This window comes from Salmo salar, chromosome ssa11 (genome assembly GCF_905237065.1).
Source record: "Salmo salar chromosome ssa11, Ssal_v3.1, whole genome shotgun sequence".
In the NCBI taxonomy this organism is placed as follows: Eukaryota; Metazoa; Chordata; class Actinopteri; order Salmoniformes; family Salmonidae; genus Salmo; species Salmo salar.
This window is the reverse complement of record NC_059452.1, coordinates 74,090,027-74,110,943: the sequence shown is the minus strand read 5'-3', so window position 1 is coordinate 74,110,943 and position 20,917 is coordinate 74,090,027. Positions and strand designations below refer to the sequence as shown.

At 42.5% G+C, this 20,917-nt stretch overlaps 1 protein-coding gene across 3 annotated transcripts in view; it reads left to right on the top strand.

The window, feature by feature from the left end:
- Positions 1-20,917, top strand: part of LOC106563143 (erbin) — a 137,250-nt gene that overhangs the window by 93,174 nt on the left and 23,159 nt on the right. For all 3 annotated transcript variants that reach the window (XR_001319187.2, XM_014128409.2, XM_014128408.2), the window contains exons 8-14: positions 8,873-8,936; positions 9,147-9,221; positions 10,149-10,293; positions 11,141-11,213; positions 17,729-17,858; positions 18,057-18,172; positions 19,968-20,037. Coding sequence is in view for 2 of the 3 variants with exons in the window: in XM_014128409.2 (XP_013983884.2) it covers positions 8,873-8,936; positions 9,147-9,221; positions 10,149-10,293; positions 11,141-11,213; positions 17,729-17,858; positions 18,057-18,172; positions 19,968-20,037 (673 nt within the window). In the remaining variant the exon portion in view is untranslated. The remainder of the gene's footprint in view (positions 1-8,872; positions 8,937-9,146; positions 9,222-10,148; positions 10,294-11,140; positions 11,214-17,728; positions 17,859-18,056; positions 18,173-19,967; positions 20,038-20,917) is intronic.

Here is a 20,917-nt window from a genome sequence, read left to right as displayed (position 1 = left end):
CGCCTATTTGTTGATCATGGAAATGTGGTTAAAAGTCGTGAAGTCATGTAAAAATCATGAAATTCTGACTGCAGCTCATGTTCTGCTTCATCTTTTGAAAGCCTCTTCTTTCACATTAAAAACGATGATTATAAAGCGCATCCAGAGTGCCACAGGTGGTTTTGGAGAAGTCTCCCTTTCTCTTTTCTCTTTGTCTCGCTCTTCCCCTCTGCTCGGTCTCGTTACCTCGCTCTCTTGCTCTGCCCTCTCTCTGTGTCTCTCCTCTATCTCTGTCTAATTGAAGCCTATCCGGTGTATCTAGGTCCAGTTCTTCTGTTGTCCCCTAGCTGACTGGTCCTCTGTGTTCTGTGTCTGAGACAGCAGGGCTGGAGCTCTGACAAACAGAAGGCCTAATGGCAGGATGGATGCCAGAGACGCACAAACATCCCGGGATATAAATAAACACACACACACAATGCTAGGGCACACACACACACACACACACACACACACACACACACACACACACACACACACACACACACACACACACACACACACACACAGCTGCACGTACGCACCCACACACTCATCTTACCCCAGACACTTTTTGCCGAAAAGCACCGTCACGCGTTCCTCTTCTTACTCACTTATTCCTCTGGGACCCTGTACCAACCCATGTCTCAGAAAGCAGCTCTGAAACAGAGCCTGGTAGAGCAGAAACACATGCTTTCATCAAGCCTTCTTTCTCCATATCATGGTACGAAAACACAGGCCGTGTTTTTATATCGACCCCAACATTTATTACGACACCAAACCCAGAGATTGCCGTGAAACCGCCTCGTTGTGTAGTTTGATTGTGCAGACAGATACATGGTATGGATTAAAGTGGGATGTTTTGAGGGGCAGCGAAGACAAAACAGCCTCCACGGGGGGAAGTGCGTAACTGTCAAGCCTAGTGCCGAGCTGCGTTTGGTTTGACTGGTGTTTTGAGGACTAGGGCTGTGTCCCAAATGGCACCTTAATCCCTTCATAGAGCCCCATAGGGCTCTGGTCAAAAGTAGTGCACTATAAGGGGAATAGGGTCCATTTGGGACGCAACCCTTGAGGTTCATCCCCACTGAGAAACCGTCGACTAACACATTTTTGTCTCATGTTATAGGTCGTGTTTAGATTTTGTTTGTCTTAGTAACACATGCAATAACACGTTATGTTTCTCATGAAATGGTAATTTAGCTTATGTCATATAGCGTCCAGTATCTATATGCATCGATCTACACAGCATAGGTCTGTAGCATCTGTCAGTGAAGTGGGATGGATGTTGACCGGATGACATCATGGTTGTTAAATCGCCCATCAATATCTTGCCACAAGTCTGTCACTAGATGCATATGAACTCCCCCAGACCTGAAAATCTATTGCTGCCAATTTGTTAGAAATCGATAAAACTCAATGAAAAGCCAGCCTGGATATGGAGGAAAGTTAGACCAGCACCAATTCCAGACGTTATTTGAACAAATGTCTTTGGCCTGTGTCATAACATTTTTCATGGCCCCCTGGTGTAACATAACCGTATCTGTGTCAAATGTTTGCGATGCTTTTTCCTGTGACGAAATCGGCCTTAAATGGGTGAGAAGGAGACCTGGGCGTGAGCCTGCTATAACAGGGCCCTTGTGTGATATAAAGCAGTATTTCTTTAAAAAATATATATTTTAAGAAACTAGACTACAGGGACACTGGGTGAAAGTTTGCGTACACATACAGTGCATTCGGAAAGTATTCAGACCCCTTTACTTTTCCCACATTTTGTTACCTTACAGTCTTATTCAAAAATGTATTAAATAGTTTTTTTCCTCATCAATCTACACACCCCATAATGACAAAGCGAAAACAGGTTTATATAATTTTTTTGCACATTTATTCAAAATAAAAAACAGATACCTTATTTACATAAGTATTCAGACCCTTTGCTATGAGACTCGAAATTGAGCTCTGGTGTGCATCCTGTTTCCATTGATCATCGCTGATGTTTCTACAACTTGATTGGAGTCCACCTGTGGTAAATTCAATTCATTGGACATGATTTGGAAAGGCACAGACCTGTCTATGAGATCCCACAGTTGACAGTGCATGTCAGAGCAAAAACCAAGCCATGAGGTCGAAGGAATTGTCCGTAGAGCTCCGAGACAGGATTGTTGTCGGCATGGATCTGGGGAAGGATACCAAACAATTTCTGCAGCATTGAAGGTCCCCAAGAACACAGTGGCCTCCATCCTTCTTAAATTGAACAAGTTTGGAACCACCAAGATAATTCCAATAGCTGGCCGCCCAGCCAAACTGAGCAATAGCGGAGAAGGGCCTTGGTCAGGGAGGTGACCTATGGTTACTCTTACAGATCCTCAGAGTTCCTCTGTGGAGATTCTGAGAACCTTCCAGAAGGGCAACCATCTCTGCAGCACTCCACCAATCAAGCCTTCATGGTGGAGTGGCCAGATGAAAGCCACTCCTCTGTAAAAGGCACATGACAGTGGTGGTGGTGGCAGCATCATGCTGTGGGGATGTTTTTCAGCGGCAGGAACTGGGAGACTAGTCATGATCGAGGCAAAGATGAACGGAGCAATCCTTGATGAAAACCTGCTCCAGAGCGCTCAGAACCTCAGACTGAGGTGAAGGTTCACCTTCCAACAGGACAATGCAGGAGTGGCTTCGGGACAAGTCTCTGAATGTCCTTGAGTGGCCCAGCCAAATCAAATCAAATTTATTTGTCACATACACATGGTTAGCAGGTGTTAATGCAAGTGTAGCGAAATGCTTGTGCTTCTAGTTCCGACCATGCAGTAATATCTAACAAGTAATATAACCTAACAATTTCACAACAACTACCTTATACACACAAGTGTAAAGGAATGAATACGAATATGTACATACAAATATATAAATGAGTGATGGCCGAACGGCATAGGCAAGATGCAGTAGATGGTATAGTGTACAGTATATACATATGAGATGAGCAATGCAGGGTATGAAAACATTATATGAAGTGACATTGTTTAAAGTGGCTAGTGATACATTACATCAAGATGCAGTAGATGGTATAGTGTACAGTATATACATATGAGATGAGCAATGTAGGGTATGAGAACATTATATAAAGTGGCATTGTTTAAAGTGGCTAGTGATACATTTAATTACATCAGATGGCAAGATACAGTAGATGGTATAGCGTACAGTATATACATAAGAGATGAGTAATGTAGGGTAAGTAAACATTATATAATATAAAGTGGCTAGTGATATAAATTGATTACATCAATTTTACCATTATTAAAGTGGGTGGAGTTGAGTCAGTATGTTGGCAGCAGCCACTCATTGTTAGTGATGGCTGTTTAACAGTCTGATGGCCTTGAGATAGAAGCTGTTTTTCAGTCTCTCGGTCCCCGCTTTGATGCACCTGTACTGACCTCGCCTTCTGGATGATAGCGGGGTGAACAGGCAGTGGCTCGGGTGGTTGTTGTCCTTGATGATCTTTTTGGCCTTCCTGTGACATCGGGTGGTGTAGGTGTCCTGGAGGGCAGGTAGTTTGCACCCGGTGATGCGTTGTGCAGACCTCACTACCCTCTGGAGAGCCTTCCAGTTATGGGCGGAGCAGCTGCCGTACCAGGCGGTGATACAGCCCGACAGGATGCTCTCGATTGTGCATCTGTAAAGGTTTGTGAGTGTGAGCCAGAGCCCGGACTTGAACCCGATCGAACATCTCTTTAAAGACCTGAAAATAGCTGTGCAGCAATGCTTCCCATCCAACCTGACAGAGTTTGAGAGGATTTGCAGAGAAGAATAGAAGAAACTCCCAAATTACAGGTGTGCCAAGCTACTAGCGTCATACCCAAGAAGACTCGAGGCTGTAATCACTGTCAAAGGTGCTTCAACAACGTACTGAGTAAAGGGTATGAAGACTTATGTAAATGTGATATCAGTTGTTTTTTATAAATACATTTGCAATTTCAAAAACCTGTTTTTGCTTTGTCATTATGGGCTATTGTGTGTAGATTGAGAAAAAAATCAACAATTTCATCCATTTTAGAATAAGGCTGTAAAGTAACAAAATGTGGAAAAAGTCAAGGGCTCTGAATACTTTCCAAATGCACTGTAAATGGATGAGTATGCAGCGAGCAGGCACATACAGTAGTAGTGTGCGAGTCAGCTGTTGTTTTACCTGCCCCCGTCAGGAATTGCTAATAATCCATCCGCAGCCGACCAACTATGTGATAAAGTGAAAACCTGAGGCCCGACCCTAACCCGCTATTATAGAAAATGCATTGTAAGCTACTGTCAGACGGCAGAATATTTGTTTTTTTTGACAGGGGGTGCAGGGTTTATTTTTGCCTGATTTTAGATATGTTTCTGCTTTATAATTTGTATAATTAGATGCATGCAGCTCCTCTTCTGTCATCATATGTTGCCCTAGAAGACTAAATAAACCCTTGCTCACCAGGCCGTCATAAATCGATAGAATGAGTGCTTCAATCTAGTTGACATCGGTGAAGTTCTCTGTCATCTCTGCTTCTTTCATGGTGCAATGACGTTTAGGGATTGAGGAGAAAAATACAAAAGCAAAAAAAAAATGTTTTATTATAAAACGGCAAAGATTTTCTGTGCAAAATGTTTAACAGGTTGTAAGGAAATAGAAAGCTCTGAAAACGACCAATGTTTTTGATAAGATTTCAGTTCAGCTTGGGTGCATAATTTATGTGGCTGACATGCGATCAGCTTTTATGAGGTTGATAAAGATAGCACCTCTACAGACGGTATATTACTGCACATTTGTGTTCTCTTAAGATGCTGGAAGAAAATCATATTTCTCCACTCTTGTTCCAGAGAGAACATTTTGCCTACATTTGGTGTATCATTCATTTTACCGCAAGTAATGCTTTATTCTGCAGGAGTTCATATTAAGGCTATGTAAGAGGTTATAGACCTACAGTCAGTGTCCAGATTTCCGTATCCATTTAACCCATCGGTACAGTCGGCTACAGTCCCCTTGACGTGCCATAGGCCTATTTGAAGTCCCCGTCATGTGACTGTTGAATTTGTATAGCGCCTCACAATCATCACACTTAACATACAGTAGTTGGCACTGCTATCATCCTCTTTTACCACTTCACCAAATCTTTCCTAAACATTACTTTTCTGGCCCTCCCTTCTCTTTATTTTCAGCTCTTCATTTCACAGCTTTTCTCTTATTGAATTAAACTCTGACATTGTCTTTTTTGCCTCTTTGGTTCCCAAAAGCATTTGGTGATTGGCGTGAAGGCTATTTGGCACGTGTACAGTTAGGCCCTAAAGCTTAGGCTTAGGCACTAATGCCAGATAACCTAAAAGAATGAAAGAGAACCTCAATGTAGTTTGTAGTTAGAACTTACGCAAGAATGATACATTCATGGATTTTTTTTATGGTATTCAACCAGCCCACCCTTAACCCATACATTATTTCATGAACCTAGACCCGCCCACCCCACTGATATAACCGCAGGGACTGTGGGTTATGAGTCAACCCGCACATCACTAACATACAGTGCATATAGAAAGTCTACAACCCTTTAACTTTTTTTTCACATTTTGCTGCAGCTAGCGGGACAACTTCCGGGGAAACTGGAGGGCGCGCAATTCAAATAAATAATCATAAATATTATGGATTTTAAACATTTATGTACATGTGTCTTATATCGGCTGAAAGCTTAAATTCTTGTTATTCTAACTGCGCTGTCCAATTTACAGTAGCTATTACTGTGAAAAGATGCCATGCGATTGTTTGAGGACGGCGCCCCACATCAAAATATTTTTCCACCGGCACGTTTCACGCATTCACAAATTACGATTAAATATTCACATACTTTTTGAAAATCTTCCTCTGATTTTTCATCCAAAGGGTCCCAGCTATAACACGTTTTGTTAGATAAAATCCTTTATATCCCAAAAAGTCCATTTAGTTGGCGCCATCGATTTCAGTAACCCACTCTTTCAACATGCAGAGAAAGGAATCTGAAAATCTACCCCTAAACTTTGTTTCAACAAGTCAAAATATGTTTCTATTTACTCCTCAGATACCCTAAAATGTAATTAAACTATAATATTTCTTACGGAAAGAACTATGTTCAATAGGAAACCGATTTTAGCAGGTGCGTCATGTCTTCATGTCGCACGCAAACACACATTTCCAAGACTGTGTCCTTCTGCTATAACTGATATTTCTTATTTGTTTTTGAAGTTACAAGCCTGAAACCTTGAAGCCATAGAATTGCATCCAGGGAGCTAATTTTCAATATGACCTTACTCTTGCATTTCTAAGAGGATGGTCTCAAAAAAAAAAAAAATCTTGTTGGTTTTGGATTTTCTCCTTCCATATCTGTTGTTATATTCTCCTACATTATTTTAATGTTTCTACAAACTTCAAAGTGTTTTCTTTCCAATGGTACCAATTATATGCATATCCAGGCTTCAAGGCCTGAGCTATAGGCAGTTTACTTTGGGCACGTCATTCAGACAGGAAGTGGAGAAAAAAGGGGCCCAGCCCTAAGAAATTAAAAAGGATTAAATTATATTTTTTTCCCATACAGAGCTACACAACCTACTCCACATTTTCAAAGTGAATTAATATTTTCCACAAAAAAATTACAAATAAAAATGAAATAATTGGAAGTCTCCACCCCCTGAGTTAATACTTGGTGGTAGCACCTTTGGCAGCTGGGAATCAGATTTGACCAACTTTGCAGAATTTTTAGGGGAACATACATTGAGCGCATAACACATTAGGAACACCTTCCTAATATTGAGTTGCACCACTTTTGCCCTCAGAACAGCCTCAATTCGTTGGGGCATGGACTCTACAAGGTGTCGACAGTGTTTCACAGGGATGCTGGCCCATGTTGACTCCAATGCTTCCCACAGTTGTCAAGTTGGCTGGATTTTGTTTGGGTGGTGGACCATACACATACACAATCCATGTCTCCATTGGCTTAAAAATACTTGTCTTGCCTGTCTTCTCCCCTTCATCTACACTGATTTGAAGTAGAGTTAACAAGTGACATCAATAAGGCATAACTTTCACCTGGTAAGTCTGTTATTGAAACCGCAGGTGTTCCTAATGTTTTGTATACTCTGTGTATATCCATTGTTTTTGTCAATTTGCTCAAGCTCATTACATTTGCTTGGTAATAATTGATTGACATCAATATTCTTTTAAAGCAGTTTTAGGTCAGGACTGAGACTAGACCACTCAGGAACACTCAACATCTCTTGGAAAACCATTCTGGTGTGTCTTTACCTGGACTTTGCTCCTTTCATATTTATTTTGATGCTAACATATTTCTTTTGATCCCCAGTCCCTCCCGATGACAAGCATCAAATTATATTTGTCACATACAGCAGATGTTATTGTGGGTGTAGTGAAATGCTTGTGTTTCTATCTCCAACAGTGCAGTAATATCTAAAAATGCACACAATCTAAAGTAGAATAATGGAATTAAGAATATATAACTATTTGAGCAATGTCCGAGCGGCATAGACTAAGATACAATAGTATAGAATACAGTATATACATATGAGATGAGTAATGCAAAATATGTGAAGATTATTAAAGTGCCCAGTCATTTCAAGTCTATGTATATAGGGCAACAGCCTCTAATGTGCTAGTGATGGCTATTTAACAGTCTGATGGCCTTGGGATAGAAGCTGTTTTTCAGTCTCGTTCCCAGCTTTGATGCACCTGTACTGACCTCGCTTACCCATAACATGATGCTGCCACCATGATACTTGGAAATACTCAAGAATCAACAACATTGCATTCACTCCGTTACTGGCCTTTATGACAAAGTGAAAAGAAAGAAGCCTGTGTTTAAAAAATGATAATAATAAAAAATAAATCCAATCCAAATTCTCCATTCTGTTTGCAACAAGGCTGTTAAGTAATACTGCAGGACAACACAGCAAATAATTTAACGTTTTTGCCTAAACTACAGGGTTGGGTCAAATCCCACAACACGGAGTGAAACCCTATTTCATTTTCAAGTATCGTGTTGGCAGCACCATGTTATGGGTATGCTTGTCATCGGCAGGGACTGGGGAGTTTGTCAGGATCAAAAGTAATATGAAAGGAGTTTGAGGAAAACCTGCCTCAGTTTTCTGAAAACCTAACCCTGGGATAGTTGAATTTTTCAGCAAGACAATTCTACACATTTGAATGCCAAGAACACACCAAGAGGTGTTGAGTGGTCTACTCTCAATCCTGACTTAAATATGATTGAAAATCAGAGACGAGGTTTAAATATTGCTGTCCGTCAATGATTCCCAACCTAATGTAATGTGCTTGAGCAATTTTGACATAAATGATGGATGTATGTTGCCCTAAGAGTTGTGCAAAGTTGGTAGAACCAAATGATTCACAGCTGTAATGGCTGCCAAAGGTGCTTCCGCCAATTATCTCAGGGGGATGGAGATTTATCCAATTATGTCAGTCATAAACATTTTCTATGACATTCTTTCACTTTGAAAATGTGGAGTAGGTTGTGTAGATCTGTAGGGATTTTTTATTTATTTAATCCCTTTTTTAGATTTAATTTTAAGGCAGCAAAATGTAAATAAATGTTGGGTGTGTAGACTTTTTATAGGCACTGTGCATACACGCATAATACTCAATAATTAACTCGTCATTCATTTTCTATGTGTGTTTTGTTCGATCTCTGTACGGAGATGGCTCCAAATCTAAAAAAAAAAATGATTTCTAAGTAACCCTGCAGAATGGCAGGGTAATCCTTTGATGCTGCTGTTGTGGTTGACTATTCCCAGCTCCTTAGCTCAACATCAATCTCTTTCTCTCTCTCCCTCTCTCTCTCTGCAGAAGCATGCACAAGCTCACCCAGTTGGAGAGGCTGGACTTGGGGAGTAATGAGTTCACCGAAGTGGTGAGTGTCTCTCTGTCCTGCCCTCGGCTGAACCTCAGTACTCGAAAGTCATTGGCTTCCTGAGTGGTTGTAAATGAAATGAGCTCTCATTTTTCTCTCCCTTTCTGTCCCTCTCTCTGTGTCTCTCGCTCTTCCCACTCTTTCTCTCAATCCACTCTTTCTCTCACTGCCTCTCCCCACTCTCTTTCCCTTTCTCACCCCTACCCCCAGCCTGAGGTATTGGAGCAGCTCACTGGAATCAAAGAGCTGTGGATGGATGGAAACAGACTGACGTTCCTACCAGGGGTAAGATGATAAATTGCTATTCAACTCCCCACAGGCTTATTCTTCCTGTGCACTTTCACACCGTCTGTCCTGTCCCACCTACAGTATGGTGGTAAAACATTCCCCAGAGACACAAACTGTGTGTGAACTCAAAACTGTTCAAGCCAACAGTACGATATTATTACAGACGTTTTGCTCCCTGTCCAGCGTCATAAGATTCCTGTCGCTAATGACGAATCCACAGACCAATTAATCTGTTGGTTCGACGTCATTGTGTGATCCAAACGATTGTGTTTTGCTGTGGTTCATCGTCATCAGCACGTGTTGCGTAATGCCTCTCGCTCTCTTTCGCTCATGGAAATTGCCAGCTTGTTTGGTAAATAGGTCATAATTAAAACATTAGCGCACCGCAAGCATTTCGACAGCAACCCTGTAATCACAGGCTGTCCCTGGATTAGGATTACTGAATACTGCCTGGCCTCACTGTAGAACATTATTAAAGAATGCCTCATAAACCATGCCTAGGAACGCTGCGATGTACACTGCATTTCATTGCGCTAGTGTTTGTTATAATGACATTGAAATGACTGTTTAATTAAGAAACCAAACGCTCCTCAAAACACAGCAGCCAGACCATTCTTTCTCCTTTCCTTTTTGTCTTTCGTTCGTTTCCGTGAAAGCAGGCTCATATTAGGTTGTACTTTTGTCGATCTGTTTGTTTCTGTTTACACGTTTGACTATACTTGTGACTACCAGAAGTCCTCACAAGAATAGTAAACCAACAAAAATTATTTGAAGTGAGGACATTTTTCTATTTTAGGCTTCAGGGTTAGGGATAATGGGAATCAATATTTGGTCCCCTAAAGCCCCCAAGTATTGTAAGACATAGCTGTGTGTGTGTGTGTGTGTGTGTGTGTGTGTGTACTCACGCATGTTTGTGTTCTCCAGCGGCTGGGCACTCTGAAGCAGCTGTCCTACCTGGACGTGTCCAAGAACAACCTGGAGATGGTGGACGAGCAGATCTGTGGCTGTGAGAGCCTGCAGGACCTGCTGCTCTCTAACAACGCACTCACACAGCTGCCCGGATCCATAGGTGAGTGGCTACACACACAGACCGTATATACCCACAGACCAACAGATAGACCAGCATGAATACACAAACAGTGCCCAACTCTTTACCTCATGATAAAGGCTGTATGATGAAGCCCAGTGACCAGACATGGGGCCTCTGCCAAGCCGTTGTTGATTTGTGTCTAATGAACGTCGTTGGTTGTTATTCTGGGGGAAGAGGAATATTGGCTTTAATTCAATCTCATTCTGGAATGAATGACTCACCTGGATGCATATTGAAGAAGTGGACTTCCAGAAGCAGGATTCTTCACCAAAGCAATTTTCTGTTCCATCCACCATTTTTACATTTATACGGTGATATGGATTGAACATCTAAATATCTGATAATATTTTACGGGGATATGTGTTTATGGCAGCCCTCTTGGAATTATATGTCTAAGCATTCAGCTGTCATTCTGATGAGAGATACTCTGCTTTCCCATTAAATAAAATGACGCAAATGCGTACAGCTGGATTCAGTTAGCAATTTATTAAGCCCCAAGCGATGGCCGTAAAGCCAGTTACAGTATTGTTGGTGGTATTAATTATTAATCTGTTGCATTACTGTAATGCATACTCTTTTGGTGATCCAGCTGAGAATCAGAATCGATTTGTGTGTGTGCACTGTAGCAGTGTGCAGTTACCTAATGTATTATGTATCTTTATCTCTCTCATCCTACCGCCCTCTTATTCACTCTCTCTACCCCTCTTCTCTTTCTTCCTCCCCTCCCTCCTCTTCCTCCTTCCTTCCTTCCCTCCCTCCCTCCCTCCCTCCCTCCCTCCCTCCCTCCCTCCCTCCCTCCCTCCCTCCCTCCCTCCCTCCCTCTCAGGCTCCCTGAAGAAACTAACCGCCCTGAAAGTGGATGAGAACCAGCTCATGTATCTGCCCGACTCTGTCGGAGGGTGAGTACTACTACAGCCATAGTTTTAAAACAACCAAACCCATCCTGATTGGTTCACATTGATCCTCATCCAATCATATCACAGAACGCTGCAGTACAGTACACCAATATAGGGCTAGGTTTGATTAATTGACCTAAGCCCTTTGTCCCATCGACCTCATTCTACACATGTGCCAGATATGAGACGATTCACGGTTGTCAGTGATTGTAGTGGTTGAGGCGTTAGTCCTAATGATTTAGGTGAGTGAACTAATCCTGACTGCTCTATTGTAGATGGGTTCCATGGTAATCCCTGACCCCAGGAACATCCTAAAACCGTATTGACAGATTAAAGCCGCCGTTTAAGTCTGCTTCGCCAATACTCAACTACTTACGACAGGTTAGGCCAGTTGTTGGCAGTTGACTGCTGTTTCCTGGTGACACGGAAGTCAATACAGGCAGGTCTTGACCAAGTTTAGATTTGACCTCTGTGGAAGAAAAGGAAAAGCCGCACATTCTAATTTACCAATGTAAGACTTGAACTCTGACTATAGACGCGATCATCTGTATGGAGCAACAAAGACCAATTACTTTTTAATCCATCAACATAGTATGTGTGGTAGCAAACTTGCATTTAAAGATCTACAGTGCTAAATTGGCAACTTGGTTTATAATTTTTCTGTTTTATTTTTGACATTGTTCTTTTCTCTTTTTCCCATTCTGGTCCGTTTTTGTTTCCCAACATTGCCAATTACCCTGTATGTTAGTTTGTATTTCCTGGTCCGGGATTAGGAAAAGTTTCTTGGCGGGATTATAAATATGTGATTGCAAGGGGAACCGTGGTTTAATCCCAGACCAGGATTGTAATGCATACTGATGAAATGCATTTAGTCTTGTATTTCATTCAATTTGCTTTAGATCTTGAGTTGTGTTCGATGTCCTACACTCTTGTTTGTCCCTGGTCTTGACTTCTGAGCAGCGGAATCAGATTCCTCTCTTTACTCGGTTGCTATAGAGCAGGTATTCCCAAACCGGGGTATGCGCAATGCCGTCGGGGGTACGCCAAATACAAATGTGATTCACATTGTAAAAAATACAATTATTAATATAATTGTTGTTTTTTTTCACATTTTCAAACAGTATATTTATATTTTCCAATGGGGCTATACATTTGGATGAGGTACTTTTCTCGCCTGAGTAGTCTCGTTTCACTGCCAAAAATTAAATGAAACCATCTATTGTTCAGCGAAATAACAATACAATGTCAAATACAGGTAGCCTAGTCAAATAATTAACATCCAATAACATTAACGTTTACTCTCTCGCGGGAAACCTTCACTCTTGAGCAGACATTTAGAAATGAAACATGACAATTTGAAAAATAAGCCACATGAGTTTTCTGAGCAAGAATAAAGACGACTTTCCAGTAGTAAGACATGTATAAAAGCAAGAGATACCATTAATAAGAAGGCGCTAGAAGCGTCTTTTATGATGAGCTACCGAGTGGCTAAGACAGGCAAGCCTCATACTATTGTGGAGGACTTCATTCTTCCTGCTGCTGCAGATATGGCTGGGACAACGCTGGGGGAAAAGGCCCCAAAAATTATACAGACAATTTCTTCATCAAACAACACTGTTTCACGACGCATCACTGTCATGGCAGGAGATGTTTTGAAACAATTACTGCTTCGCGTACAAGCCAGTAAATATTATGCGTTACAGCTGGATGACAGACGTGTCGGGCCTGGCACAGCTCCTGGTATATGTCCGTTGCGTTGATGGGCGGTCATTTAAGGAAGACATCCTCTTTCGCAAACCACTGGAAACCAGGACAACGTGAGAGGATATTTTTAAAGTACTGGACAGCTTTGTGACATCAAATGGACTTTGGTGGTCAAGATGTGTTGATGTCTGTACTGATGATGCAAAAGCCATGACAGGGAGACATAGTGGAGTGGTAACGCGTGTGCAAGCAGTTACTCCCTAACTCAAGCTGACGGACAATGTCAAATGTGATATAGCGAAGCATCTGAGTGAGCTGGGTGTGCAACTACGCAGGTAATTTCCCAAAACGGACGACACAAACAACTGGATTCATTATCCCTTTCATGCCCTGCCTCCAGTCCACTTACTGATATCTGAACAAGAGAGCCTCATCTAAATTGCAACAAGTGGTTCTGTGAAAATGTAATTTAATCAGAAGCCACTGCCAGATTTCTGGATAGGGCTGCGCTCAGAGTTTCTTGGCAAATCGCACTGTTAAGATACTGATGCCTTTTGCAACCACATACCCATGTGAGAGTGGATTCTCGGCCTTCAATAGCATGAAAACTAAATACAGGCACAGACTGTGTGGAAAATGATTTAAGACTGAGACTCTCTCCAATACAACCCAACATTGCAGAGTTATGCACATCCTTTCAAGCACACCATTCTCATTAACCTGTGGTGAGTTATTCACCATTTTTGATGAACAAATAAGGTTTTATATGTAAGATGGCTAAATAAAGTGCAAAATTATTGATTATTATTATATTATTATTTGTGCCCTGGTCCTATAAGAGGTCTTTCACTTCCCACAAGCCGGGTTGTGACAAAAACTCACACTGATTCTTATGTTTTAATAAATGTATTGTATAGTGTGTGTGTGGCAGGCTTACAATGATGGCAAAAAAACATTTGAGAGTGCGCTGACCCTGGTGCTAGAGGGGGTTCACAGCTGGAGGTTGAATGTTTGAAGGGGTACAGGACTATTAAAAGTTTGGGAACCACTACATAGAGAATATGGAGAATAATAGTACTAGAACACAAGTTGTTCTCCTCTATCAGCTATTTTTATCCCACAGCCTTTGGTGACTGGCCAGCAAGCAGCAGGTCCATCTCACTTTGACTTTAGAAAAACATGCATTTACATTTTTCATAGCGCAGAAATCCCCAGCTGCGTATGCAGCCTTTTCTCCTAGCGTCTCTGTTTTCAATAGAGCTTTATTGTCCGTTTTTCTGCGAAATGGAGATTTGTCGTCTGCCTTTTCCCAACCCATGCATGCACGCACACGCGTACACACACATACTGAGGCACAGGGTCAGCTGCAGCAGGACACGTACTCAGAGCATGCGCTGACCAGCTGTTCGCTGACATTTTCAACCTCTCCCTGACCCAGTCTTTAATACGTTCATGTGTCAAGCAGTCCCCAAGAGCGCCAAGGTAACCTGTCTAAATGACTTTCGCCCCGTAGCACTCACATCTGTAGCCATGAAATGCTTGCAAAGGCTGGTCATGGCTCACATCAACACCATCATCCTAGACACCCCGGACCCACTCCAATTCGCATACCGCCCCAACAGATCCACATATAACGCAATCTCTATTGGACTCCACACTGCCCTCTCCCACCTGGACAAGAGGAACACCTGTGTGAGAATGCTGTTCATTGACTACAGCTCAGTGTTCAACACCATAGTGCCCTCAAAGCTCATCACTAAGCTCAGGACCCTGGGACTAAACACCTCCATCAGCAACTGGATCCTGGACTTCCTGATGGGCCGCCCCCAGGTGGTGAGGGTAGGCAGCAACACATCCGCCACGCTGACCCTCAACACGGGGGGGGGGTCGCTCAGGGGTGCATGCTTAGTCCCCTTCTGTACTCCCTGTTCACTTAACACTATTATTAAGTTTCCTGACGACATACTGGTTGTAGGCCTGATCACTGACGATGATGAGGCAGCCTATAGGGAGGAGGTCGGTGACCTGGCATTGTGGGGCCAGGACAACATTTCCCTCAACGTCAGCAAGACAAAGGAACTGATCGTGGACTACAGGAAACAGAGGGATGAGCAGGTCGAGAGCTTCAAATTCCTCGGTGTCCACATCATTAAGGAATTAACATGGTCCACACACACCAACACAGTCGTGAAGAAGGCACGACAACACTTCTTCCCCCTCAAGAGGCTGAAAGGGTTTTTGGCATGGGCCATCAGATCCTCAAAAAGTTCTACAGATGCACCATTGAGAGCATATTGACTGGCTGCATCACCACTTGGTATGGCAACTGCTTGGTATCCGACCGCAAGGCGGAGAACATCAATGGGGCCGAGTTCCCTGCCATCGGGACGGCAGTTAGCCTTGTGGTTAGAGCGTTGGGCCAGTAACCGAAATGTCTCGATCGAATCACCGAGCTGTCAAAGTAAAAATCTGTCGTTCTGCCCCCCCCCACTGTTCCTAGACCGTCATTGTAAATGAGAATTTATTCTTAACTGACTTGCTTAGTTAAATAAAGGTTAAATATACAAATAAATAAAAATCCATGACCTCAATACCAGACCTCTATACCAGGAACTCCAGCCACCCAAGTGACTGTTCTCTCTGCTACCGCGTGGTAAGCGGCATAAATACACAAAGACTTGAACCAACAGGAACCTGAACAGCTTCTTCCCACAAGCCGTACGACTACTAAATAGTTAAACAAATAGCTACCCAGTCTGTCTGCGTTGACCCTTTTTTGACTCATACGCTGCTGCTACTGTTTATCTATCCTGTTGCCTTGTCACTATACCCCTAGCTACAGTACCAGTCAAAAGTTTGGACACACCTACTCATTCCAGGGTTTTTCTTTATTTGTACTATTTTCTACATTGTTAAACTAACTATGAAATAACACATATGGAATCATGTAGTAACCAAAAAAGTGTTGAACAAATCTAAATATATTTGATATTCTTCAAAGTAGCCACCCTTTGCCTTGATGACAGCTTTGCACACTTGGCAGTTTTGATGTCTTCACTATTATTCTACAATGTAGAAAATAATAAAAATGTAGAAAAAACCTTGAATGAGTAGGTGTGTCCAAACTTTTGACTGGTACTGTGTATGTACATCTACCTCAAATACCTCGTACCCCTGCACATCGACTCGGTACTGGTACCCCGTGTATATACCCAAGTTATATTTACTCATTGTGTATTACTTGTCATTATTTTTGGAGTATTTTTTTCCATTTCAATTTTCTCTGCATTGTTGGGAAGGGCCCGTAAGTAAGCATTTCACTGTTAGTCTAAACCTGTTGTTTACGAAGCATATGACACATACAATTATTTGATTTGAATGCAGCGCCCCTGCAATGCCTTCTGGTCTACCTGTGACCAGGTTTCTAAATTAACGTTTTTCATTGGTCTCACCGGTGCTCCCAAATTGTAGTTAGTAGCAAAAAAAAAAAATGTTTTATTGATTTGAGATAGCCTATATGAAGTCTAGCTACTTTTGAAGAACATGTTGTGCTCTAGAAATTAATATGTAACACTGTAAATACTTCAGTTTATTATAAAAGCTCAAATGTTGATGAGAATACCTGTCATTGAAATTACGAAGTCATTTGTGCAATATAAGTTTCTACATTGTGTAAAATCACGATTTTGGTTAGCGGCGTGCAAGTGGTTTTAGAGTGGCCCACGACATGGTTTATGAATGTAAAATGTGGTTTTAATAGAAAGATTTTTATTTGTTAATATGGATCAGATCCTTTGACCTGTTTGGGCTAGAAGCAAGCTGTTTTCTCTGTAGTATTGGTGCAACCATGACGCTAACGAATCTGCACCTTATTTCCCTTTAGGGCACTCGGAAACAATGGTACCGCGAAACCTTATTACAACAATTATTATCTGAGAGAGATTATTTTGGGTGCACAGTGCTGCCAAAATGAAACTGCTGGTTGCATTGCAATGTTTTTGGTTGCATGTGCTTACTCTGGCTTAATCTAATGTAGCTTGCGTATAATAAACGTCTGAAACTAGATCTCCCCCCCCCCACATACTGGTCTTGATGAGAAGGAAACAAAAACTTTTGTGGTTCTCTTCTGCACTGTTCATCCAGTTAATGTGGAGGAAGAGTTAAGATTGAGTGTCGCCTTGAAAACGTCCAAAAGTGGAAGTCGCGTCACAGGCTCTCTTTCCATTTCCCCTCAAGAACCGGAACATCCGGCTGTTGGGGCCTCAGCAGAGGCTCCTCTGGCTCAACTCCAGTTAAAATTTCACATGTGAAACATCTATCCGCAGACGCAGTATGTCTTTTTTGTATTAATGCTGGAATAAAAACACCAGATATATTCAGTGTATGCTAGCTTGCATATTCATGAGAACCAGATACAGTATGGAAGAGTTTTGGAAATAGAGGAACCTCTTCTCCAGCGAGTCTTCCAGTCACAGAATAATCGTACACTCTTTTTTTTTCATGAAGGGTCATATGCCGTGTAGTGCAGTCCTAGATAGTTATGGTAGCTGAGTCAGTCAGAAATAGGACTTTTGACAGGGGATAAAGATTCCAAGGACTGTTGGCTAGTTCGAGCAGGAAAAATACCTTTTATAGGACTTCCCTCACTATGGTATAAAGCTGTCTCGTGTCCCTCGTGATAAAATACCTCTAGAATTAATAAATCAACCAAAGCCCTGTCCACACTAAACACCTATTTTCTCTTCTCCTCGTCCTCTGCCTGTCCTCCTCCTTTCCCTCTGTTTCTTCTTCCTCCTCTTGTTCCACCTCTGTAGGCTGGCAGCCCTGGATGAGCTGGACTGTAGTTTTAACGAGATTGAGGCTCTGCCCTCCTCCATCGGACAGTGTGTCAGCATACGCACCTTCGCCGCTGACCACAACTTCCTCACACAGCTGCCTCCAGAGGTGAGCATTGGAGTCCCACGCAGTGTGTTTACGAGTGTCGGTGTGTGTTTGTGTCATTATGTGTACGCTGTGCTGTGAGCTTATGTACAAAACATCAATTGTGTGTGTGTTTCACATCAACTTATCGTGTCTGGCCCCAGCTGTGTGCTGATGTCCTATCCCTCTATGTCCTATCCCTCTTATCTGCACATCACTCAGATGGGCAGCTGGAAGAATGCCACCGTGTTGTTCCTGCACTCCAACAAGCTGGAGTCTCTGCCCGAGGAGATGGGAGACATGACCAAGCTCAAGGTCATCAACCTCAGTGACAACAAGTGAGTGTAGCCTCCTGTCTCTACTCCTCCCGTCTCAACCGGGTGGCAGTCCAGTCAGATTGTCGATGCAATCTGGAAAGCAGCCAGATAGGCAGGAGACCAGAGTTGATGTGGCCTCTTTTATTTAGAAAGTCTGTCATTCTTCATCACGCAGTCTTATCCAGGTTCGGCGCAACTCTCCCATGTCACATCCCCCCTGTACTCCTGTTTGGGCCCTCGTCACCACCATCTCGTCACCACCTCGTCACCACCATCTCAACCCGCTACAGTCCTTATCCCAGCTAAGATGGGGGAACATTAATCACATAAAACATGGGTGTAGGCATTGTTGAAAATATGACTGTAGTGCAAATGAATCTGTAGTACTAGTGGGATGGAGGCAGCACATTTGTCAGAGTTGAATGAAGAGTCAGACTCTGCAGGAGAGGCTACACATTTCCACACACAGTATTTACTTTACTTAGCCTAGTTCACATGCAGCTGAAATGGAGATGTTTATGAATAAAACAAATGGTTGAACATCCATATGTGGTACCATGGCAAAAGCCCAAACTTCACAGCATCACGTTAACCCAATCTTTCATCCGTGGAACTTGACGACACAATGCATTACGGCAACTTTTGCTTATGTATTGCTGTGAACATCACGCAAATCAATTTGATCTCCCCTAACTTTTCCCATTGGTTCTGGTGTTCTCAGAGGGTTTCATTGGAGCACTCGAACAGACGACACACTAGTTTAACACAGTAGTTAAAATGGGTACCGGTCTACCAGCTGCTCCCGTTATTGTGCAAAGCCACTCTACTGTTGCCACATGGTGCCTTGTAAAACATGTCCATCCAGCTTATTGGAACAAGCGCTGGCACCAGAGCAATCTCTGTTTGCTGCGTCCGCCACCAAAGTGGATTATATAAGGCGCTGAAAAAACACACACACAGGCTGTGTGTCAACAATGGAGAAAAATAATCAGAATGCATTCCTCCACTTTGCACACACTTACCCAAATTCCCGGAGACCCTGGAAGTAAATCATTGGTGAATAATGATACAGGAGTTAAAGCCTTGAACCAGGAAGATAACGTTTGGACCAGGAAGATTGAGTGGATTGATTTCAGACACTCACAAAACCTCCATCAGGAAGGAATAGGGGTTATTTCCAGGTGTTTTTCCAGGCATGGCCACAGACGCACTAGCCGCTCCAGTCCTCTCACTGCCAGCAGCACTAAATAGATTTTACCATGACTCAGCAGTAACCCTGTAACCTGCTGTAAATTAGTTCCTATCCTCCAGTTTCTACAGCGAGAAAGAGACCTGTTTATTACCCCGGGACCACTTATTTCTCGTTCCCACTTTGGCCTTGGAGACACATTTGACACAGCACCTGTTTCCTACCTGTTCAAGATGTAATCAAATCAAGCTTTATTTATACAGCATATTTCAGACATGGAATGCAACTCAATGTGCTTCACAGGAAGAAACAAATAAAAATCTTACTGGAACATTTTTACTACACAACAAACATAAGAGGATAGTCTATCTGATTCTCTGTGCACTTTAAAAAGTTATCCTGTAGACGTTAGACAATAGCACTTAAAGATTTGGGCCATTATTAATATCGGACAGCAGTATCTGTAAAATGAAGTGTGGTTTAAGTTAAGTTATTATGGATATGTAATATTACACCCTATTCTCTAAATAGTGCTTTTCGTTGTCAGTTGATATCTGTCCCATATCTTTCTCAGGTCGGTAATGTGCAGGGTGACTTTTAACTGTAATACTTTCTCTGTGTCTCCAGGTTGAGGAATCTTCCCTACAGCTTCACCAAGCTCAACCAGATGACTGCTATGTGGCTGTCTGAGAACCAGGTGTGTACACAGCCTCTTGGCTTTCACTTCCACTATGGGGCTTTCAGTGCTTCGTACTGTATTCCGTATAGGCTTATTTCTTTACTCGTGGGGAAATCTCTGTTCATTGTTTGTATGGACCATCAAGGTGCTTGTTGTATTGACCCTCTTGTTTCAAAAGCCTCCCTGCAGTGTCATGAGAATATGATGAGTGGAAGGGAGATCTGTAATTGAATGTCTGACACACACACACACACACACACACACACACACACACGTGGTCTCTGAGATGTTCTCTAACGTGTGGGAGCCAGTGCACTTCCATGTCGCTCTACTTCTCAAACGCCGTAATAAAACCATGTCAAACCCCTACAGTAACTCCAGATCTTGTGATTATTTAGGCCTAACAATCAGCCAATGCTGACGGAGGCATTGATAGCTTTACCCACTGTTACCTCACACACGATGGTGGTCATTGTGGAAAGCATGGGGATTGGTGGTCATTTTCTGGGGCAAGAAAATGAGTGACCCAAGTATAGTGGTGCAACCCGCAGCTCCCGACAGCCAGCCATGGACTAATCCCATTTGACACAGTACAACCCGCCAAAACTCAGATTAAACGTAATAAAACACTTCCATGGCGTCTAATCCTGCAGACACACCATATGGCACAGACAGCCTTTCTCCAAAGCTGAACACTGAAAGCCGCTGACCATTCGCTGTGCTGAGAAGATTTGACCAGAGAGGGAGAAGCGCTCTCTTAAAACAAAACAAGCATGTTTTGGTTGTGGCTTCCAGTGCATTCAGAAAGTATTCAGACCCCTTCCCTTTTTCCACATTTTGTTACGTTACAGCCTTATTCTGAACTAGTTTAAATTACTTTTTTCCTCATCAATCTACA